General features: G+C 42.5%; 1 protein-coding gene across 1 annotated transcript in view; it reads left to right on the forward strand.

The window, feature by feature from the left end:
* The window catches only part of TMEM132C (transmembrane protein 132C), a 276017-nt gene that overhangs the window by 72938 nt on the left and 177746 nt on the right, over window positions 1-25333 (forward strand). Inside the window, exon 2 of the mRNA XM_042441367.1 lies at window positions 11843-12731. Within this exon, the coding sequence (XP_042297301.1) occupies window positions 11843-12731 (889 nt within the window). The remainder of the gene's footprint in view (window positions 1-11842; window positions 12732-25333) is intronic.

Here is a 25333-nt window from a genome sequence, read left to right on the forward strand (position 1 = left end):
TCCTTCATTCTTCCAATTTTTTAGCATGGCAGTTGAGTATTTAGAAATACAGTGTAGACATGCAGAGAAAAACATTATGGCAGAAAACCCTAACACTTCACGGACCTATGGCAAATATGATTACTGTACAGTTATTATACAATTATTATGTTCTTCACAAAGTGTTCCTAAATCATACATTTATTATGAATCATATTTGCAAGTTATGTGTACAACTAATATTTTCCCCTTTCTTTACTCCTGTCTCTTACCTCCTAATCTTCCTACTCCTTCCTTATGTCCTTTTCTTCATCCTTCTCTCTTCTTCCTCTCTTCTATCCATGTACTGTAACATTCAGTCACATTCTTTATCCTCCTTATCCTTCGCTCTAAATTCCATTCCTTCCTTTGTCCTCCTCTTCTTCATCCTACCTCTCTACTTTCTCCCTTCTATCCACATACACTAACCTTCAAGCGTGTGTGTGCTTTGCGGAGTTTCACAACCTACTTTCTAAATAGGATTGGATGTTATTATTTTGGAAATCATTGTCCCGCTGAAAACTTTACAGTGACTGTGCCCCAAATCCTTTGCGCACCCCCCTTTTTTCTCTACCCTCTCATAAAAATCGTCTTGCAGACACCCCTTTTCATGGGAAGGAGGGGGAAAGTTGAGTAGACTCTTCCCCTTGCTGCTTGCTTGATAACCTGGTTTTAATTTGTCTCCCCCCCCCCCCCCCTTTTTGTGGAGCTCAATTCCAAAGTCAGACATCAATGAGCCCTCCTCCCTCCAAGTCTTCTGAAGTTTTCGGCTTCTGCTGGGTGCTTGGAAGACGAAAAGGGGGGGGGGACCCTACTCTTCTGTATGTTAATAAGGAGCGAGTAATGGAAACCAGCCCAGGGATGTTGACTTAGTCTGGTACTTTGCCAAAGGAGAGGTGAAAGTTCAGGCTGAAGTTTGGGCGGGTGTGTGTGTGCCCAGGAATACATTCTCATTCAAAGTCGCTCTGTTGTGACAACAAACCCATTATGAATTTCAAGTATGGAATGAAATACCTAATAAATACATATATAAATGAAAGCGGCACCGAAGAGAGTGACAAATTTACCAGTAAATAGCGGGATTAAAGGAAGATCTGGCAGCGGTTGCCAGACTGGGAGGCATGAGCAGCTTTTGAAGAGCATCTCAACTCTTGGCCTTGTGGTTAAAGGTGGCAGAGCTTGGAGCTTTGATGCTCTGCCACAAAGAAAGTGCCCATGGGGTGAAGGGTAAGGGGGGTGGTCATGGGCTGCCTGGGCATGCATGCCACCATTATGGATTGTACTCCAAGGTAAACAGGTTTTCCTATGCAGTGTGTCTTTCTCGCCTATCATCATTGCCACCTCCTTCTGGAAGTTGGATTGCCTTTGTGAAGTCAAAGGTTTTCATGGCCGGCATCCATAGTTTTTTGTGGATTTATCAGGTTATGTGGCCATGTTCTACAAGAGTTTATTCCTGATGTTCATGTGCTGGTGAAACGTCAGGAATAAACTCTTCTGGCACATGGCCACATAGCCTGAAAACCCCACAAAAAAACCTATGAATTGCCTTTGTTTTCTTCCCAGGAAGCTCCTTTACCATGTGTGTCATGTTAATAGTTTTTGATTTATGGCTTCCTTGCTATCTGGGGACGTGGTTTCATTTGTGGTCAGCCGCCAGGTATGATGGTTTAGCTGTGGCAACTGCCTTCCTCTTGGGGCCATGGGTTAAAGTACCAATATGAGTCTCTGATTTTAGAAAAGATCTGTATAAGCCATCTGTCCATCATAGAGCATATGCTTTCAGCACAGAAGGTCAAAGCTACCTTCAGCTGAATGACCTCAGGCGGCAGTCCTGGGAAAGACTTTAGCTTAACTAGACAGAGTACTCGACTTGACAGATCAATCTTTTAGTTCATGAATGGTCAAGATGTGGCCCCCAGGCTGCATCCAACTTTCTACCCATCTGACGCATTCAAATTAAAGTCAAATTAAAAAGGATACTCAGGAAAACTGTGCAGCCAATGATTCTCCTTCAAAATGAGATACAGCACTCCCATTGTGCCTTGACAAATCATTTGTATGAAACCAGAAGCAGGCTTCCAACAACTTATAGCTTTATTTTGGCAACTGAGGTGTGGCTGATAGCAGGTCCAAAAGCTTGACCACCCTACTCTCATTAGATAGATTCATAGTTGGTAGAGCACATGTTTTGCATACAGGAGACTTCTGGCTGAATCCCTGGCATCTCTATTTAAAAGGATCTCAGGGAGAAGAACTGGGCAGTCCTCAAGAACTATTGCATACCAATCAGTCATACCTGGGTTGGGGCCCTATGCCATACATGGTTTCTTTCACAGAATCATAGAGTTGGAAGAGACCACAAGGGTCATCCAGTCCAACCCCATTCTGCCATGCAGGAAATCTAAATCAAAGCATCCCCGACAGATGGCCATCCAGCCTCTGCTTAAAGACCTCTACGGAAGGAGACTCCACTACACTCCGAGGAAGGAGTGTGTTCCACTGTTGGACAGCCCTTACTCTCAGGAAATTCTTCCTAATGTTGAGGTGGAATCTCTCTTCATGGAGCTTGCATCCATTGCTCCGGGTCCTGTTCTGTGGAGCAGCAGAAAACAAGCTTTCTCCCTCCTCAATATGACATCCCTTCAAGTATTTAAACAGGGCTATCATATCACCTCTTAACCTTCTCTTCTTCAGACTAAACATCCCCAGCTCCCTAAGTCACTCCTCATAGGGCATGGTTTTCAGACCCTTCACCATTTTAGTCACCCTCCTTTGGACACACTTCTTTTGCCCCTCAAAAATGAGATAACATCATATCAAGGAGTTCTGAGCTATGATAAGCCTGGCTGGACTCAGAGCCTCATCAGCCCCTTGTGATATCTTCAACTTTGCGTCAGAAATTGCAGCTCCAGCTTCTCATTGACTGAAAGAAGAGGTGCCCCAGTGGTGCGAACAGTGCACACCAGTGGGTCTGTCCTTTGGGGGGGCTGCCAGAATGCCACCTCTGAGGTACAAGGGTCTGGTCTTCAACGTCTCCAGCGACGGATCTGAAGAGACCAACAAAAGCCTTTAATTGCAGGCACCTTCATGAGATGCGAGTAGTGTTTCCATGATGGCAATGGCAGGGTCATGGTCTTTGCTTCTGATTAACAGAAGTTCTATTTTTAAGCTGCCTTTGAGCTATTAATTCAGCTGAGTAATCCATTAAGGGCCAGGGCCCTAATTGAAAGTGGAGAAAAAATGCATTGCAATTAAGGAAAATAAAAGCGGGGGAGGTAAACTGCGGCACTGGAGCCACTGCTTGTCTTCTCCTCCTCCTTGCCTCTCACTCTTTAATTAGCTGGCCTAATACAAGGAAACAATGTATAAAAGAGCAAGTTGACAGGAGAAACATTGGAACAATGCAGATCTAATTAGGGAACATCTACATTATTTTTCCCCCTGCCATAAAGGCATGACCTATTTTATTTGTGTTAACTTGACGGAGCATATAAAATAGCAGGGGAAACAAGCAACAGTTGAGTTGAGCCTCACTCCAGTAGAGTTTCCATTCTTTCCCCTGCCCAGCAACAGCAGGTTGCTTTAATTGCAGGTGACAACTTTCTGTCCTGAACCGAAACATGCAAGACAGGCGCGGGGGGGGGGGGGGGCCTTCCTTGGCAATGCTCCCCATAGGTTTCTGTGGCACAACACCAATGCCAAGATGCATGGCCCTAGTTTACACTCAGACAGCCTGGCTAGACAAAAATACTAGAATTTTGCCATACTGATGGGATAATAACACAATTAAGTTATAGAGCACATGCTTTGGGTACAAGTCTAACCCTATATGCTTCTAGACTGAATAATGTTAGGTTTCAAGACTGGAAAAGGCCACTGCCATTACCTTGGAGAACAGACAATATTCAACTAGATTAATTAATGCTCCTGGATTAATTTGCCTGGTGATGCTGAGGATTGAACCTGGATTGTATGCATGTGAAACATGTGCTTAACAACTGAACAATTTTTCTTCCCTCTGCCTAAAGAGGGATCTGGGATCTTATGCACATCAATCTTAGAAGCAAAGTCTCTAGGTTTGGTCCCAGTCTCTCACTTTTAGGTTCCCAGTTCAACAAGTGGGTTTCGTGGCAAAAATCCATCTGCCCAACACCATTTCTTTTTCAAATATGTTTATTCATAGGAAAAAATCACATTGGATCAAATCAAATCCTGTGTAGTCCAGCAGCCTGCAGTGGCTACTTGATGTTTCTTCTTGGAAACCCACAAGCAGGACATGCGCATTGCATAGCCACCTATAGACTTGTATTCTCCAGAAGCTGAGTTTTCAGAGAAATACTTTCTCTGGCACCTGATGTAATATGTAGCAATCATTAGTAGCCATAGATAGTGTTATCTTCCATGACATCCACTCTAAGCAAAGTTTCCGCTTTTTGAAACAGAGAGACCCCATCTTGGACTTAGGGAAATTTAAAAGATTTAGGAATGATGGACTATTTATTGTGCTTTTAATTCTTCTTGAATGGTCTTTTACTGCTAATGAGGTGAGATAGAGCTGGACTTAGACTTAGAAAACTGTCATGGATTGATTTAATGTCTTTCCATGACAAGCCACTGGGTCTGATTTATGTGTTCCGATGAGCATATTGGCCTTTTTCGACTCAAAGTACTCCTCCTGCCCTTTCATGGTATGAACCCCTCTTTCTCCTCGTCTCCCAGCTGATTTTCTTAAAAGACGTACAGGATCCTCGGGCATCTTGCATGATGTTACTGACTGAAACCTGAAAACGTCTCTCTCACAGTGGTCGATGACCTTACAGAGGCTGCCTCCGGGTGGAGGACGGCTGCAAAGGTCGGTGAAGGTCGTATTAACACATCTTGACTCTGGCCGGACTCAGTTGACTGATCTTCTTGAAAATAACTGATGCATTCAAATAAGTTCAAAAATATGGCAAATTCCCAAATAAAAGGGCAAGGAGGTTGTGTCGTCTGATTTAAGTCCCTTCCCCTATCTATTTTGGACACGATTCCCAAAAGGCCCAAGATCTGGCTTAATTTGAAAGGCATCTGTACTGTATTTGCTAGGACAGAATAAAGTTTTGTTCCCCACCCCCCCCCCCCCCCCAAGCATGGGAAATACAGCCCCAGTTGTATACAAAACCAGAAGGCATTTTGAGCATTTGGAGGGAAGGAGACTTTGAGGGCATGGGAGTCAAATTCACCAGCATTATTCCAGTCTTCTTGTTGCTGGTCTGTACTTAATTATCAATGTCCCACTGAGCCACTGACATCCGGTAATTTATCTCATTGTAGGAGAGACAGTAATGTTTGAAATGGCCTTCAGTCTTTGCCAGAAGCCAGACCTATTTCATTTCCATTGACACAGAAGCCCACCAGGTACTGAGCAAGATCTGGGATGAACTAGCCTGGAGCAGAGGGCAGCCAGAAGAAAGAGAGAAAAACATTATATTGGTTCCAAGTTTCTGGCCAAACTTTGATGTTCAGGGACAACAGGAGTTCTCCCAACAAACTGCAATGCGCACCTGAATCCTGAGATGGTGGGAATCATGTGGCCCTCCAGATGTTGTTAGACTACAGCTCCTAGTATTCCCCACCATTGGCTATATTAGTTATGGCTGCTGGAACTTGTAGTCCAACAGCAACTAAAGGGCCACATGATTTCTACTCCTATCCTAGAAACAGATTCTCAAAATCTATTTCTTCACTGAGGTCATAAGGAATTGAAGAGTATCATTGGCCTCCTTCCCATCAGTTCCTCCAGCTGAGAACTTGGTGGTGATTAAATAAAGTTCGGCAATTGGCGGGCTGGTTTAAACTCCTCCTTTGAAAGATTTAAGTTTCCTCATCTAGGATGGGAGTCTGGCAGGTTGTTCCCCTTTCCTCCTTCCCTCTGAGAACAAGTTGTATGCTCTAACTCCAGCTCCAGCTGCAATGGATGAAGGGGCTGAGAAACCTCATGAGGAGACCATCCTATTATCAGAGAGGTCCATAAAAAGTTGTCTCAGGGCCCGAACAGACAGGTCAAAATAAAGCTGCTTTGGGTCACTTTGGAGGTATGCTGTTTAAATGACACACACATCTTAAGAAGCCAGAAGCAGTGACAAAGCTGCACTCCAGTCCTTAGGACTAGAGCACGACTTTGGCGCGGTTTCCAGCCTCTTAGGACATATGCAGACACATACCTCCAAAGTGACATGAAGCAGATTTATTTCGGCCTGTCTGTTCGGGTCCTTACACAGAGTCTGCAGACGTTATATTTTGGGCAACAGTGTCCACTGCTGGCTGAATTGTCTAGAACATTCTGGGATTTGTAGTCCAAAACAGTAACTTTTCCAAGCTCTGGTCTTCTACCAGGTCACATTTGCATCTAGCCCAGGATTCTGCGTTTCAGAGGTGGACAGATTTCAGCCTTGTCAGATATTTTTTCTTTACCATAACCACAAGACCTACACTCCACTTGAAAGACAGACATTAGGAATCAAAGAACAGGGCATCTCTAAGCATATGGTCTTTTTCTCCAGCAGAATCTTTTTCTCCAGCAAGTTTCTAGTCATGTACACTCCAACATTTCACAGATAAAAAATGAGAAACATGTGGCTAAGCAACATCAGATTGTGGTCAAAACGGAAAAAGTTATTAATGAGGAAAAATAGACAAACTAGGAGAGGCTTCAGCAGTTTGTTTTTGCCTGATCCTTTTGGAAAGGACATGCTTCTGCCCCAGTCCTCTCCCTAGCCCCACTGAATTATTTGAATGCAAGCTACTTGTGGGCTTTCAACTCAGTTTACAGAAATTGGAGGAAGCTAGGGACAAAGGATGGAAATGGGAGGAGGAGAGAGAAACTGGGACGTTTTAAAAGCAGCCTAATCACTGAGTCAACAGTGGATTAACTGGATTTGTTCCTGCCAAATTGGGGCAGTTGAAGGGTATATGGTGTGCACTACATGTAATAGAAAACTCCTTCCCTTTCATTGCAAAGATCTGAAAGGTGGGGTTGCAATCAGACGGTTCATTTGTCAGCACAGAGGTTGAGGCTTCCTTCTAGAATGAGGGGCAGATTCTCAATATTGACGCTGTGCTAGTAAAGCCCCCCCCCCCACATTGTTTTGGCAAGAAATGGAGAAGCCTTCCTGCGAGGCCGGAAGGAGGGGGAGAAGTGGCTGATCATTATTATTTGGGTTGACGTTTTTTACTCAGTGGCAGAAAGACAATCAAAAACATCCCAACAAAGACGTTGAAAGTCTCATCCAGGGGATTTTAATAAGAAAAGGTCTCCAAGAGGCCCAGACTTTGTGGCTCTAACTCTCCCTTATTTGATACCTCATCCGTGACCTCTGGACAATCGGGGTTAAGTAAGGCTCATGTAGCGCCTAAGCCTTTAAATGAAAAAAGGCCTGATGAGCTATCAGGAATTTTTCGTGCAGCTGCCCTACACAATGAGCTCCAATACTGTGGTCTGGGATATCCCTCTGGGCAATGAAGTTATTCACAGGCTCTGAAGTAGTCCTATCCATCCAGGATGGTCACTGCACTCTCCAAGACAGAAAAGGTTATAAGAGGTTCTACGCGTGGAAGTTATTTATTACACATAAAAACTTAACCGTACTTGATTCCCAGCCGTCACAAAGGTTTGAGTGAGCTGTATAGCTTAGCTAGGATTACCATCTCCTGTTGTGGTATACCTTTAATTCCTAGATACATTTATAGATGAGTAAATTTTCACCTGGACAACATCAGTACACCTGCAGAAGTAGTGATGGTGGCACAGAGAGTGTGGAGGTGGCAAAAGCAGAATGGCCACAGCTGCAATAGTAATAGTGGGGAGAGAGGACAGCTTTTCTTTGACTGGCAACAGATTTCTCTGCCTCCCCTTTGCTTCCATGGTTGTTGTTGTTGTGTGCCTTAGAGTTGTTTTTGACTTATGGTGATCTTAAGGTGAACCTATGAGGAGGTAATGGTGCATGTGCACGTGAGTGTGTGTGTTGTGGCACGGGGTTTTCTTGGCAGGTTTCTTCAGAGGGGGTTTGCCATTGCCATTCAGCTTCCAATCCTGTTGCCTTTTCTATGTGGAATGGAGTGCCATCTTGTCCTTTGATTCAATACATATTGCTGTCAGAGGGCTAGGCCTGGTTGCTTGTGAAATCTAACTACAGCATCTTGAATCTGTCGTTAGTTCAATATTGCACACTCCAATTCAGACTTTTGGAAAATTAGGGGGGGGGGGGTGAGTCTGTAAGTCTAGAATTTCTAAACCAAGATAGCCGCTGGCTCTTGGTGGCTGAGACTTCCCTGCTGTAATCTGCTTGGGATTCTATGCATGCATAGCTCAACATGATGTACTATTTAGAAATGTTCATAAAGAGATATCAAATACCCCCTTAAGCAAGTCAGTTCCCCATTCACATTCAGTGCCACAGTTCTGCTCCCCAGCCATAACAGCCAGTGGAACATCTCTGGAATAGCATCCAGAACAGGTTCCCAGCCACACTCACCCACCTCAGTTTCTGCTATCATCTTTGTGCGCATAAGCACACCAGTGGAGTTTTACCCTTCCTTGGCATTTAAAAAGATCTCAACCGCTAAGAGCATTAGTCCCCAGAAGTACATTTTCTTTTCACTGCTCAACTGGCAGTGGCTCTCCAGGGTCTCAGGCATCAAAGAATCTTTCCTAGTTCTCACTTTGTTAACTGGAGACCCCCAGGGATTAAACCTGGAAACTCTGTAATGCAGAATACGTGTTGTGTGCCAAAGCTACACAGTTGCCAGATTCAATAGTAAACCAGTGTTCTCTTCCGAACAAGGTTTTGGCCGACATTGGATGAGTATGGAGTAGGGTTAAAGAGAAGCAGTGGTGTCCTGATAAGTTACAATTAAATGGGATCTTGGTTGGCTGTCCCTCGTAGTGTCTGTATTTTATTGTTATTTTTATTTTTGCTGTTAGTATTTTTTTTTAATTGCATTTGCTGGCGCATAATGGCAGTAATGCTAACTTGGCAGGAAACAAATGCCACGGTCTCATATATTAAATATGAAGGCACATCACCTTAAATTACCATTCCAGTGTGGCATTTCCCCCTCCCCCAGTTTACCCTAGCTTCATGAGAAAAAGAAAGAAAGAACAACCCTCTATTGATTTTCGCTTGTTAACATCACACCAATTCCCATGCTCTTACAAAAGCAGATGGTGCCACCATGTTTGTGTTAAACAACTTTGGTAGGTGTGATGCGTCTTCAGCTGTCATGGCTATCTTGGGAACTGTTTGGTAGGGATGCTGAGGATGGTCTATCAGAGAGCTTTCTCTCCTGCTACTGTCTTCTCCCAAGAATGATAGCAAAGGGAATGAGTATTGAACTAGCTTAAGTATGAGGTGAGGATCCACTTTGGGTTTTTTTTTCCAGGACTCACATAAGTAAAAAATGCTTGTCTGTAGCTGTCTGGTCATAAAGAGCAGTGATACATAAGTCTTGAGAGTCGTAGCTATGCCCTTAACTAGAATAAGCAGACCTGGCCGCAGTAAACTATCAGTTACTTAATCCAGACTTGACTACTGTAATGCACCTATTGTGGGGCTACCCCTGTAGGTGGTTTGGACTCTTCCTGCGAGAAAAGGGAAAACTCCATGGATGGAAACTCCCCGCCATGGAGGGAGGAGGTAGCATCTTTGTCTTTGCATTGTCTTTGCCATGAGGAAGGGGCTTCTTCAGTGCATCTTTGCTAGTGGAGAGTCTCTGAGCTTTATCACACTAGCAAGATCCCGCGAGAAAATGGGAGTTAAACGAGAGTTAAGTTAAATTCGAATTAAAACAAAACTTGCAAATTCGGACAGTTTGTCACACTAATTGCTGCTAAAACGAAATGACGCAAAGTTAATCCACAGTTAAAATGGAGGAAACCAGCAGCTTTTTAAATTCGGGTTGTTCCGAATTTAAAAAGCTGCTAGTTTCCTCCACTTTAACTGCGGATTAACTTTGCATTATTTCATGTTAACTGCGACATCGTGTGATAAACCTTGGGCATTTCCAGGTTATCTTTGTGTTTTATCGCATTTAATTCCCGTTTTCCCGCGGGATCTCGCTAGTGTGATAAACTCTTCTGTGTCTTAGAGGGGAGGATATGCAGTGCCGCAACACACACACACATGCGCACATGCACCATTACCACCTCATTGTAATTAAATCCTTGGTCACCTTTTATAATAGTTTGTTACCCAGTTTCAGTGGCACTTGGATGAGCTCCCACCTGTAATTTCCAACAGTGGGTGGAATGGTATAGCTCTCTAAGATCCCAGGGAGGGGCAATACAAACCCTACCCCTGCCTGTTGTCCACCTTTGCTTTAGTAGCTTCAAATGGTTTGAAATACAGCTATCCAATTGCTTGTAGAGGCCAGGCTGTCACTAGGGCCAAATGAGGTCAATAGTGCGATGGCTAAACAGGCCAATGCAATTTTAGGCTGCATCAATAAAAGTATAGTGTCTAGATCAAGGGAAGTAATAGTGTCACTCTATTCTACTTTGGTCAGACTCCACCTGGAATATTGTGTCCAGTTCTGGGCACCACAATTCAAAAAGGACATTGAGAAACTGGAGCGTGTCCAAAGGAGGGCAACTAAAATGTTGAAGGGTCTGGTGGAATGGCTTAGGGAGCTGGGGATGTTTAGCCTGGAGAAGAGAAGGTTAAGAGGTGATATGAGAGCCCTGTTTAAATATTTGAAGGGATGTCACATTGAGGGGGGAGCAAGCTTGTTTTCTGCTGCTCCAGAGACTGGAACACAGAACAATGGATGCAAGCTACAGGAAAAGAGATTCCACCTGAACATTAGGAGGAACTTCCTGACAGTAAGGGCTGTTTGACAGTGGAACAAACTCCCTCGGAGTGTAGTGGAGTCTCCTTCCTTGGAGGTCTTTAAACAGAGGCTGGATGCCCATCTGTCGGGGATGCTTTGATTGAGAGTTCCTGCATGGCAGTGGGTTGGACTGGATGGCCCTTGCGGTCTCTTCCAACTGTGATTCTATGATCTGTAGACTACTGATCTCTGCATGAGTTTGCTCACCTAATAACATTATCTTCTGGGCCCTTACTGTCTGGCCCTGCTTATAAAGGCCATCAGGCTAGCAGGCACCCAAGACTTAGCAGGGCTTGCACCATAACTGTGCAACAACTGCTACGGGAAATTTGTCTGCTTCCTCTCCACTGTATGTGTTTTAAGCAATCAATATATATATATATATATATATATATATATGTGTGTGTGTGTGTGTGTGTGTGTGTGTGTGTGTGTTTGTGTGTTTGTTTACATCCACTTCAACTGATTATTTTGAAATTGGCTCAGGCTTTTCAAATGCATTTTTAAAAAATATATATACACTGATGACTTGTAGCTGCTTTTATCGTCTTAGTCTTGGTTTCAGATGATACAGTTTTGCGATTATTTATATCAATTCTGTTTTCCTTTTAGAAATGTGTTTGTATGTTTTTAATGTGAATCCTTTCTGCACAAACCGCCTCAAGGGGAGTAGTACTACCTATCGAATTAATAAATAAGGAATGCTGTTAAAGTTTTTAAAATGGCACAGATTCCATTTATTGTATGAGATAAATCAATGTCTCTCTCTGTGTGTGTTTACAGTTCAACACCATAGTGTAATAGGTGAATATAGATCAAGTCAGTCCGACATGCTCAGATGTTAACATTAAAAGCAAACCTGTTTAATGATAGAATACAATTTGCAGTCATTACTTTATTTCATGCTTGGTCCATGCTGTTCTTTAACTTGTCTGTATTTGTTCTTCTTTTCCAATAGTGATCATGGGCCGTGGTGTCCTGGACAACATCCCAAAATTTTCCTCTCTACCAACATATCTACCTGTAAAGTATCAGATCTCCAGCACTGAGGCTTCATTTTTCCTCAGAGAAGCTAACCAGGAGTTCATGAGAAACTCCAGTTTGCAGTCGCGGACAGAAACCCTCTTTACATACAAAGCCAAGAAGGTACCTGTAATAAATGCTAGCTATGGCCCATTCTCTGTGGAGCATGCTGTGCCTCAGGATCTCTTGTTGACGTCAAACATCTTTGGATCTGCAAACAAGTTTACGTTCAACTGGAAGCTGAAAGCCTACATAATGAGTGAAAAGGTCTATTTGACCAGGCCTAAAATTCAAGTTCTCTTTTATATTGTGGGGAGAGACTGGGATGACTACAGTGCTACAGAACAGCTGCCTTGCATGAGGGTCTTTGCTTTTCGAGAAACGCGGGAAGTTCGGGGCAGCTGCAGACTCAAAGGTGACCTGGGTTTATGTGTGGCTGAACTGGAACTTCAGCCAGCTTGGTTTAACCCACCAACAGTGGTTACTGGCCGCAAGAAAGCAGTTGATGCGTCTGAAGGCAGCTCTGTAGAGGTTTACTACACCATCCAGCCTGGAGATGAGAAAGGGGAGTGTAACGCTGAAGATATGAGGAAGGGCAATGCTATCCGTCCAGAGAAGGAAGGAGCAGGGGAAACCATGTCCCACTTACAAAGAATTGGTTCTATCAGCCTCCACCAGGCTGCAGAGAGCTCTCAGCTGACTGAGTTGTGGTTGGACAATAATGTGGCCATCTGGCTGCCATCAAAACCTGTCAAACAAGGAGAAGTCGTAAGCGCTTTAGTGACAGTCACTAACAATGTTACAGTGGATCAGTTCATTCTAAGGTATGTTTGCTCTGCATGTTTTCTCTCCTGTTGGGCACCGATGGTCAATAGCTGCTTTGAAAATGACTGTGGCCTGTAGATCCAAACCCTTCTCTCCGCTCCACAGCCAAAAATATTGGCCAGATTCCTTTCTCCTTTCTTTCTAGGCGTTATAATCAAGAACTATTTATTCAGGAGTCAAAAGCAACAGGTCTTCTTCCAAGGCCTTAAGCAGCTGGAGGTTTCCCAAAGGGTCTTTGTGCCGAGATGTGTATGTCTCAAGTTAATATAAAGCGGATTAACACAGGCATGGTAATAGCAGCGGTAGCTTTCCATATAGGAAGGCGTCTGAAGGCCAAACATCAAGAAACATATCTAAAGAGGTCAGAGGAAATATTTTTGGGGGAAATCTATATATCTTTTGGACTATTTGCAATGATTTTAGAGGCGTAGCTCAAGAAAGTAACGTTGGCAGGTTTTGGCCAAAGGACTATGATATTGCCTTTGTTGCTTTGTACACTGCTTTATCAATGTCGATCTGAATGTACAACCAAGGCTGTGTGGCAAACAACCCATTCCCAACCCTGAAATTTCTGGAAGGGAGATAGACACCACTCAGAGAGAGTGGGTAGGGAGGGCTTCTCTCCCAGTACTAGAATTCAGTGAAGGCATTCATGCAGGTTGAATGGTGGGAGATTGTGGGACAAAGAAAAGGAAAGACTTATTCACACCACACACAGTTAAACGGTGGAAATTTTTATCACAGGTTATTGCAAGGGCTGTCACTTTGTGTGAATTTCAAGAAAGATAGAAAACTTTGTGGAAGTTAGAGTTGTCAGTGGCTACTAATCATGATACATTGTATGTGTTGCTGTCGGGGGAATAAATGAAATGTGTTGTTGCAAGCAAGTCCAGCTTGTGGGCTTTCCATGGGCAAGTGGTTGGCCATTGTTGGACAGGAATTCTGGAACAGAATTTAAGAATCTTAGAGCCCAAACAGATGGAAAAAATAAGCCCACTTCCAGGTGTCATCAACACGGGGCGTTTAGATGCTGCATGCTGTGATGATACCACTTGGGTGCCTGGACATAGGTGGCTTCATGACGCTCCAGCAGCATGGCATTTACAGGCAACATGCCACTGGAGTGTCACAAAGCTGCCATGGGGCTGTGGCGGGACTGGCAAAGCCAGCTTTTCCCCAGCCGAAAAAGGGTGGATCTTATCTGCTTCTTCTTTGGTGGGGTTGAAGGCAGATTGGGGCCATGGAGTGTGTTTGCCATGGCCCCAATCCATCTTTGGTAGGGGCAGCTTCAAGCCACTTCATCTTGCCAGTCTGTTTCCTGCCTTAGTTCTTTAGCTTCCAGAAGACTGTTTCAGCAAGCCACACCTGAGATGTCAAAAGGGACTGCCACAGATTCCTCCCACAACTTTCGTGTGTCTTTTTCTAGCACTCCGATCAACAGTAGCATTGGGTCTGGATGCCACTGTTAAATTTTTCCTTGGTGCCCCCAGCATCACATTAATGTACCAGCTCTCAGCCAGGATTGAAGTTGTGTTGTTTCTGCATGTTGCTGCTGTTGTCACTTACGTCTAAACTTGCCAAGGCTAAATAACCTAGGAAGCCTGCTGATTTAGGATTCGACCTTGCTATAGCCACTGTTTATCTTTATTTGTGAATTTTTAAAGTATATTTTAATTTTAATCTTTTTAATTATATTTTAAGGGGGTGAGTGGGAATGATGGTTGTTTATGCATATTTTAATGTTGTTAAGCTGCCCCGATTGTGTTTTGTAGAGGGGCGGAATATAAATAATTTATTATTATGAAGGTACTATCGTATCATTTTCAGATTTCAGACTGCTTAATGCGGGAGGGTGACTATTATTTGTACCTACCTTTTTTTAAAAATAGGGGAGACAAGCGGGAAGAAAACCAATCAACCCACAAGCAGCTTTGGATTAGTTAGTGAGATAATCCCTGTGACACCTGTTCAATGAGGAGAACCTCTTTGCTTACGTATAATAATTGCTGCAGAAACCTTGCTGAGTGATGCAGCCAGAGTCTTGAGTTTCCATCCAAGGAAATATACTTAACACTGTGGAGTTCTTCCGATAATATCCTAAAAGGCTGCTGCTCTATCGTACTTCGTGGAAGTTCTTCCTTCCATGCAAACCCCAATGGAGACTTTTCAGTTTCTGTACTGAATTGCTTTGGTGACTTGCAAGGACTTACAAGGGCCAGTAACGGAGCAGAGGATTTGCATGCAGAAGACCATGGGGTCAGTCCCTGGCATCTCCAGTTAAGAAAAAGGATCAAAGTAGCAGCAGGTTGTTGAACCTCTTCCTGCCTGAGGGACACATTCAGGAACTTATCGCACAGGCCTCGAAGAACAGGCCCAGAGCGTAACGGAAGGGGGTGGGAAGGGAATGGAACAGGGAAAGGATGCATATTACCGCATGGGAGAACGCCGCTGATGCCGCCGGAAGTCCCCACACCATTTCTCCTCAAACTGTTCAAAATCATTCTTGAAAATCGGCTGCTGTGGGGACGGATGGGGAACAGATTGGGGACTTCCGGTGGCATCTGTGGTGTTCTCCCATTCCATTCCCTTCCTGCCCCCTTCCGTTCCTCTCCAGGCCCATTCTCCGAGGCCTGTGCGATAAGCTCCTCAGATTCACTATTTGGTGCCCACATTCTAGTTGTGGCCATGGCCAAACCAAAAGGGCGAGAACAAAAAATATCAGTGTATTTTAGCTTAAAACTCTTCCTACCAAAAGGTTAAATGTCCTGAGAAGCATTTCAAGTTTTTAGAATGGGAAAAAAATATGCAAAAACTGGGAAACTATAAAAGAAAGGTGTCATAGAAAAAGGGGTGCAAACATCTTGAAAAGAACAGAGGCTGGAAGGGGGATCCACGAATGGCTGGATTTGGTCCCATTGCCTGAGGTTATCTGCCCCTGAGTTAGTGAGTAGAGTTGCCATATTCCAGCCCCTCAAAACAAGGCATCTAATGTGATTTTAAAAGACAGAAAACAAACAAAAAAACTTTGGGTAGAATTGCAGTAATAAAGGCAAATGTTTTGCCCAGGCTTTTATTTCTCTTACAAACAATCCTCACTATAAGAAATGGAATGCCCTTTGTGTAATGGCAGAAATAGATATCTAGATTTGTCTGGCAGTCAAAGAAACCCCGAATAAAACTTAAAATACTGCATGATGCTAACGTTAAAATGTATTTCACGGCCTCCTGTTTTGTATCATTGAAGGAATGTACATTACTTAGAAATGTGAGACTCTTGGAACTTGGGAGGCCACGGTTTAACATTTGGTTGGCATGGTTACTTTGGTATGATAACGTTAAGGTAAATACTGAATATAAAAATCATTGTATTAGAAAGGTTTTCCTATGTGTTTGGTATAAGCAGAGACCTTTTCCTAAGATAGTATTAGCTACTTCACCACAGGAAGCCCTTTTTTTTAAAAAAAGAAAAGAATGGATTAAAACTTGGAGATGGTTGCTCTATGACAATGTTTTGCTTTTTGAATAAGATAGCTGGAATGTTAAATCAAGAGAGGTGATTCTTAAAGAAAGCAAAGATTTTAACTGGTTTGCTTATAAGGACAGATTGACTCAAGACAAGAGAAATGCAGCCGTAGAAGTTAGAGAAAATGAGTGTTATTTTGAGTTGTGTAAACACAATGCCCATGTGATTTAAATAGTATATAAATGGCTTCTGAAACCAGAGACAGATGAGCCTGAAATTAGAGACAGAAGTCAGCCCAAAATTTTGTGCACAATGTCCACATGGATATATGAGGGAAAATGTGGTCCAAAGATATAAAATTCACTTTCTGTTGTAATTTAAAATAAAACTTTTATCAGATGATATATACATGGCACTTAACCCCAAATAAACGGTCAAAAATGGCCCAGAATGTTTCAGATCAACATTGAGGATGCCAAGATGGGCTCCTTTTTTCATATGTGGTGGACTTGTAAGAAGGCAAAAAGTTTAAGATTAAAATAAGATGAATAAAAAGGTCTACGATTAATATAAAGCTAGGATTTATATGTTAAACAAAAACAATATTAAAGCTAGATTTTGTAATGTTGCCAGAAATGTTTGTGTTGGGCATTATGGATAAAGAACTGGATAGGGAATATGGATCACTTCTTTGATATACAGTCGGCCCTTCTTATACACGGATTTTTTTATACATGGATTTAAGCATCCACGGTTTGAAAATGTTCCAAAAAAGTATACATTTACCTTGATGTTCCATTTTTTATTAGGGATACCATTTTGCTATGTCATTATACTTAATGGGACTTGAGCATACACGGATTTTGTTATACACGGGGGATCTTGGAACCAAACCCCAGCGTATAACAAGGATCCACTGTATGACAGCAACAGCAAAGATATTGGTTGCTCAAACTTGGAAATGGACTGAAATGCTGATAATCGAAGAATGAATTGTTACGATTGCGTAGTTAGGCCAAAATGGCCAAATTAATGTGAGTTTTAAAAGAATAAGCCATTTCAAGACTTTTTGAAAGTTTGGAAACGATCTATGGATTTATTTTGAGCAATAGGAAATCTAACGATCTAATAATCTGTGATTATGATTATCAGTAGTTTTACTAGGATTATTTAGTTGGATCTGTAATGTACAATAATATTTTTATTTTCTATTTTTATTTTCATTACAGTCAGAATTGCAGGGGTCAGGTTTCAGAGTCTTACTGTATATTAGTTATATGTCTTTCCCCCCTCCCTCTTCTTCTTTTCTTCTGTTTCTTTCCTTCTCTTTTCTTCCTTCTGTTCCATTATCTTTGAATGTATATTATTTCGGTAGTAAATTAGACTATTTGTACTCAAAACTAATAAAAATTGATCATAAAAAAACAACAAAGCATCTAGTATGCACATTATGTAAATTATTGAAATTATGCATGTTATTTATTTGCATTCTAGTTATGCAAATTCAGCACATGAATAGCTGCATTTTTTTCCAATTGCTCGATTTCAGCCTCAGTACCATTTTTTTATACTAACTGCTCTTCTGAGAGAACTAGTATGGAGTAATGTTTCAAGTGCTGGACTTGGAGCAGAGAGGCTGAAGTTCAAATCCTTTCTTAGCTGTGGAATTTATCACGTGACCTAGGACCATCACTACCTTTCAGAAAATCTACCGCACACGGTTGTTGTGGGAATTAATAGCAACACTGGAACCACATAAAGTGGCTGTGTACAGTCCTGGGGTGGTGGTGGGTGTTGTAACAAGAACAACAACTATGGATAGTTTTTGTGGGTTTTGGGGGCTCTGTGGCCATGTTCTAGAAGAGTTTATTCCTGACGTTTCGCCAGCGTCTGTGGCTGGCATCTTCAGAGAATGCTGGCATGGAAGAGAATGGGGTATATATACACTGTGTGACCCCACTCTCTTCCATGCCAGCATTCTCTGAAGATGCCAGCCACAGATGCTGGCGAAACATCAATATTTGTTTACTCAGAAGAGAGTGGAGACATAGCTATGCCATTGGGACCACTGTGAAAGCGACCCGGAATCTGGCTGCTGCAAAAAGTCTTGATACACAATGTGTCCCAATGCGAGTCATGTCTCGATGTACAAAGATTCCCATGCACAATATGTCCTGATGTATAATGTGTCCCCTTGTACAACAGGAGCCTTCAATGCACCACGAGATACCTCTTGCAGTGTTCCATAGTGTATCAATCATTTCACTAACATGAGTTGTGTAGTGTTTCAATGACACAGCTCTCTCACAACATTATACATCCTAGCCTCTGTTGCAGGATCTCGGCCATTGTCTTCCTATATTAATAGCTCATAATAGTCCATTATTGCTAGAAAATCAACCACCCACCAAGCTATAGAGAAGACTGTGGCTAAGGGGGAAAAGGAGGAGGAGGGTTACTTAGATGACATCTTTGTTCTTACTAAGTAAAAAGTCCTGTTGTTTTGACATTGCAAGTCCTGGCTTCATTACAGTACTGGTTCCAAGTGTGCCCCTGCTTTCATCTGTGGCATTGGTAACATTCCTCATAGTGGGTGTAACTAAAAAGAAACAGGAGAGGGAAAGAGTTGAAAGAAGCAAATCTGGCATTTCTCAATTCGTGTGTATTTGTGTCTGGACTGCAATCATCCTTTGAACGCTTGCCCACCTCTGCTTTTGCATCTCCCTGGAAAAGAAATGTGAGCTAGGCTTGCCGCTGAAGCCAGATGTTTGGGCTTCGTAGCTCAAGAAAAGATGGCAGTTATGGCTGGAATCAATCTGATAACAAAAGCAGGCGTGCAACGGATGGACACACTCAACGGTGCCTCTAATTTGCAGAGAAACAAATGGTGAGGTGGGTGGGTAGGTGAGTGTCAAAGAGAGTGGGGGGAAAACCAATGTAGAGTCATACTTTATTTAGGAGGAGAGGTTGGGAAAGTTATCTTTTGGATTAGAAGTTCCAGGATCTTGGGATTCTGGGAGTTGTACTCCAGATAACAACCTTTCCAAGGTCTCTTTCGGATATTTTGAAATGTCACAAAGTCATGAGTCTTGAACTGGATGGGAAACCATTTTAAAAAGAGACAGAGATGGGAATAAAAGGTTGTTGCCAGTCAAATGGGGGGGAAAACCCACCTGCCAGTTGTAATAGTCTTAATAGGGGAAGGAGAGGATGCAGTACAGTTTTAGGAGTTCATCACACAAAGGGCGAAGCTCAGTGGGAGGAGAAAGGACAGGTCCCAGAATTTTTTAAAATTACGATTTCAAATTTCAAAATATTAACTTTTTTTTTAAAAAAAATAAAAATTTGGAACCTTTTGAACATTTTTATTCTTTTAAAATTTTCTTTTAAAGACATCACCTTTTAACCAAATCTCCATTTTGTATGTGTATATACATTTAGGCTGTGTGTATGATATTGGAATTTGAAGGTATAATTTTAATTTTGCTAGTTGTTTATGTCACAACTATTGGCATTCCATTCGGTGGCATACGGGAATTACGGTTTATAAGTAACATGAGTACAAAAAAGCATCACTAAGGATTCTGTACGGTGTGAAATGGAAGGAGGTCACTGGAGGGGCGGGTGACAACATGAGGTACCGCACTGGGTGACACCAACCCTACTGAAGCCACTGGGACCTGATGACTTAGTTGAGGTTACTTTCCTTTTATTTCCTGGTGAGAGTAGTAAGACCTGACAATGGGTAACTTTGGCCCTTGGCGGCTAGTGAGCAGTTCAGATTCCAGGATTTTTCTTCCAGAGTGGGAGGTAAGAAGGAAACGACACTAGATAGCAGCTTCCTCTTTTTCCTAAGGTACAGCCGTTTCCTTTTCCCTAGCTGTACGTAGTTTCCTTTGGAAGACTCCAAGGCCTCATTCTTACTATGAGCCCTCCCTTTGCCATCGAATGCCATCCGGCCTCAGAGGGAGAGAAAGGACTGCCAGCTCTATCAGGCCTGGCCCAAACAAAGAAGGAGAGCCCTCCCTCCAGTCCATCTGCCTTGGTCCAGGCCTCCGAGGGAGAGAAGAACTGCTGGACCTGATCCCCTTTCCCACCACCATTCCCTTCTCCTTTTGTGTCATGTCTTTTTAGATTGTAATCTTGAGGGCAGGGAAATGTCTAATTAAAAAGATTGTATGTACAGCGCTGTGTAAATTTACAGCACTATATAAAATAACAATGGGCCTGAACAGACAGGCCAAAATAAAGCTGTTTCAGGTCACTTTGGAGGCATGCTGTTTAAATGATACATGCATCCTAAGAGGCCAGAAGCCATGCCAAAGCCATGCTTCAGTCCTAAGGTCTGGAATACAGCTTTGGCGCAGCTTCTGGGCTCTTAAGACACATGTGAGTCATTTAAACAGCATACCTCCAAAGTGACTTGAAGCAGCTTTATTTTGGCCTGTCTGTTTGGGCTCAATAATAATAATGGTTTAAACCGGACCGTGATTCCAAATTATGCAGTTTAAACCACCATGGTACCCACTTAATTCGAATTGCTGAAGCTATTCGGAAAGAGAGGGTATGGTTTTTACCTATTTTTACCCATTTAACCCGCGTCAAAAAGACGCCGGTAAAATGGGGTATTTTGGGGAATGACTTTGATTTTATTTGGAAATAAATTGATTCAGCCCAAGTGGGAACCAGGCGGATTCTGATCGGATTGAATCTGCCCTGGTTCCCACTGGCAGCAGGTTCCCTGGCCTCCCAGCCTGCCTCTGTCTTTCTGCCCCAGTGTGCCTCTGTCCTCCCAGCCTGCCTCTGTCCTTCCACCCCAGCATCTCTTCCACCCCCGGTATGGCCAGGAAGATGGAGGAAAGCCGCGACTGTCGCTTCCTGCACTGATTCTTGAAACCGGCGCAAAAATAGTGGGAACCACTGTGTTTGCTGAACTGGTTTCAGGAATCGGATCAAGAGGTAAGTGGGAATTAGGCCCAAGCTCTTCATGCAGAAGAAAATATAAGAAAAAAAAATCTAAAGATGCACTCAGGGACTTGTTGGTGGGTAAGCTCTTCTGTTGATCTGTGGATTGTTCCACCTTCTGGCAGCAGTTTTGAATCTAAATTTCAGGATCTTCCCTCCAGAGGGAAGCAACCAGTTGCCTTTGAGATGCCCAAAACTATGTCAGATACCAGTTCGGATCTCAGTCAGTCCTGCCTGTTAGCAAGCAACTCAGCCAAGGATGACACAAGCCCATATACTTTACAGAGTGCTTGCTTGGCTCATCTTTTCAGAAGGTTGACAAGCCACACATCCCACTGTGCTTTGCCATCCTTCACAAACGTAGCGGAACTGCTGGCACCTTGTGTGCTTTTTCTCACCTTTTATTTATGGCTAATGATACACCTAAGTTATGGGATGTTTGCTTTGCATTTATCCTTTTCAAACGTGAAGAGATTTATGTAATGCCCTTATGGTCATTTATTACACAGAGATCTCGTATATCTCTAGTGTGATTACCCCAGCCAAGGAAAAACTGATGGAAATCTTCCTGCAATGAGCAAAGTCTTCATTATGGGAAAGATGTTGTTCAAGGGTGCAAGGAGGGAGGCAGGGAGGAAACCGCCATCAAAGGCTGCAGCTCAGTCAGATGTTGTAGATTCGATTATACGGATCTCTGCTTGGGATGTTCCAGCTGTTGTTTGTTAGAGCCCTTGAAAGTGAAAGAAAGGAAAGAGAGGTGATTTCAACTGTAGCCATTTTTGTCTACATGAAAATATCAAGGTTACCAATTTATTTGAACATTAACATAGCTCTGTGGCTGAAGATCTCTGAGCAAGTCAGTAAAGTGGAGTGCCATCAACTTAAAATAGCATATCTATCAAATGTCCCAGTTGGCAGGGGCAGTTCTACTCAATCCTCTGCCATCCCAGTTTTTCAACTGCTTTTAAAATGTTCATGTTTCTCTTTCTCCCACTTTCTGTATTTGAGCTCAGCTTGCAGAAGTTGAGGTAAGATGAAAACAAAGGGGGACAGTGCAAATTTTGCACTCAACTCAAAGCGGGGGAAACGACAGCAAGTGGAAGAATCTTGCCATTCCTTGTAGACTCAGGCAAAAACCAGTGTTACAACTTCTCCTAAGGTATGTCTTCTTCCCCAATAATAACCTTTGCCATCTTGAACATACTCCGATGTTGTTTGAAATGTGGATTGTTAGAAGGTATGGATTACATCAGAGAAAGACGTGAGACAGTGTGATCCGGCTGCTGCAAAATGAAAGCATATAAATGTACCAAATGTACCAAATAAATAAATATTCATTCATGTAGTATCTAGACTTAATCACCAACTCAAGTTAGACCTGTTGAATCAACAGAATTTGCACAAGTACTGATAAATGAAGTTCCCATTGATTCAGTGGGTCTATCCTACTGTCTGATATGGGCCTATGATTTCACACTGCCAGGATCCAGTGGCATACCTAACATACTCGACACGTGCGGCAGAGAATTCTTTTAATACCCCTCAAGAAAATTATTTCCTGTAATAGTCATGAAATGAAACAAACAATAATAATGAACAGAAAAGACATGGAGATAGCAAAAAATTCTATTCTCTTAAACTTTGTATACATAATGATGCCAGTAATAATAATAATAATAATAATAATAATAATAATAATAATGATGATGATGATGATGAAAATAATAAGATAAAATAAGGGCTGTCCGACAGTGGAACAAACTCCCTCGGAGTGTAGTGGAGTCTCCTTCCTTGGAGGTCTTTAAACAGAGGCTAGATGGCCATCTGTCAGAGATGATTTGATTTGGATTCCTGCGTGGCAGGGGGTTGGACTGGATGGCCCTTGCAGTCTCTTCCAACTCTATTATTCTATGATTCTATAAATATTAAAAGAAATATTACAGTACAAAAAAGTAAAAAAAGCAATGGATGGATATATTTAAGTTACATTGATGTAGTTGTTTGTAAAAAAAGGGGAAAATGTGTGTTTGCAATATGGTCCCTAGTGCCTCTTCCTTTTTGAACCCAGCTTGTATAACTGGCATTTCTTGCTCCATATATTGTGAAAATATGAGTTGCAAAATTCTGAGCATCACTTTGCTTGCATTGGAAATTAATGCAATGGTCCAATGGTAATATCCTGTTTCCTGAGGATTAGAATGTATATTGAATATTTCCAATCTGTAGGCCAGTGGGTTTTGTGGTGTGGTTTTTTTTTTGTTTGTTTGTTTTTTGTTTACATATTTGTTGGAAGATTTTAGTTAGAATTCGTGTTGATTCTACTTTTATAGCTTGAAACAGCTCTATAGTTATGCTATCTATTCCTGGTGATTTATTTCTGCCTAGAAGTCGGACTGCAGCTTCTACTTGACTTTCTAAAATGATAGGTTTATCTTCCAATGGTTCTTCCTTGAATGAATCTGTCATTATTTCATCTTGCGTAGTATAGTTCTCCAGTGTATTCTTACCATCATGTTTTTATTTCTTCTCAATCATGTTGTCTTTTTTCTGCTGGTCATATAACATCCCCATGCTTGGTATAAATTTCCCTTTGATTTCTCAGATTTTGCAGCTGAGATCTCTTGTTCTACCGTTTTTGTTGTTGTCATCTTCTATTTCTCTGCCTTGGTTATTACAATAGTTCTCTTTGTCCCTATATTGGTAGGTTCAGGATTCTGACACTATTTCTGTCACCTTTTTCTTTTGCTTCTTGTTTGTCCTTAACGGTTGGAAGAATTTCATCTGTCATCTGCTGAGGTTTCTCTTTTGGGGGGGGGGGGGCTGCAGATAGTATCTTTTTGGCAATGTACTCGGCTTCAGTCCAGAGTTCTCCTGGTGCTTGGTCATTTAGGCTTTACAGTGCAAATCTATTTTGTACATGGTGTTTAAATTCTATCAGAATGTTCATCCAATTGCATTTTGAAATGGTGATTAGTTTAGTGTTCTTCTTCAGCTTTACATTAATTTTTGATATTAACAGTTCGTGTTCCATGCCACAATTTACTTCTGGACTTATCTTTTTAGAGAGAACGGAGCTTCTCCAATTTTTCCTCCCAACTATGTAGCCTATTTGAAATTTTTGTGACTTTACATTTTTTTTACCTTTATCAGTTTAATGTTTAATTTATATACAAGTGCATTCTATAAAAGATGAGAAAGATGTAACCAGTGAACCTACCCGTTAATCAGAAACCCACAACTTTAGATGGGTGTGATACAAAAAGCCACAAAAATTCCACAGGAACCACCTCCTTGTGCCCAGTCGGACATGGCTTCCTGGAAAGTTGGCATTTTGGGACATGTTCTAAATTATGGAGGTTTGACGTGAGTCCTGTAATTTTTTAGTTTCTAGCTTGTTCCATTACTCCCATTTATTTACCCATAACTGGTGAATTTGGTAAGCATGGCTATTTGGAACATTGGTGTTCTGGGCTATTTTCCAGAACACCAATGTTCTGCGTGGATTGGATAGTAGAAAGTGATTCCTAGCCCTTTCTGTGACTTGTGGCATCATCCCCATCTAGTCTTGTGCATCTGCTGAATTGGGTATCCTCTGCTTCCTGAAAAATTGGCGTCCTTGGCCACTTTCTGGATGTTTTGTTTCTGTGGAATTTTTGTGTCTTGTGGCATCCCTTTCCCCTAGTCTTGTGTGGCTGATGAATTCGCTGGGCATGGAACAGCTGGGGGCAGTGCTCTAAATGAAAGATAGGGCCTATACAGACGGGCGGCTCCACGCTGCCCATTTTTGTTCAAGAAGGAAACCATGGCAACCATGCGCTTCTGAGCGGGTTATTTTTGTGTCCCAGCAGGGGTGCCATAGGTGCGCTTGCACGCCATGATGATGCCCCTTGTGCATAGTGCCATTTGGACGCTGTGCTGCATGGAAATCATCATGGCATGCGTCATATGGACAGGCGCATGCCATAATAGCAGCCAGGCAGTGGAACTAGGGCTTGGAGTGTGTGAACGCTCAGCCCTGGTTCAGCCCTAGTACACATGCAGGCCAGCACAAAGTGTCAGTTTGTATTGCTCCCTAATGTCAAATAAAACTTGCTAATCTTTAAGTTACCACCGGACTCTTTTGTCATTAGAATCATAGGCGGGCTACACACCGCCGCTTTGCGGCGGTCTGCC

The sequence above is a fragment of the Sceloporus undulatus genome, chromosome 10, assembly GCF_019175285.1.
Source record: "Sceloporus undulatus isolate JIND9_A2432 ecotype Alabama chromosome 10, SceUnd_v1.1, whole genome shotgun sequence".
NCBI lineage: Eukaryota > Metazoa > Chordata > Lepidosauria > Squamata > Phrynosomatidae > Sceloporus > Sceloporus undulatus.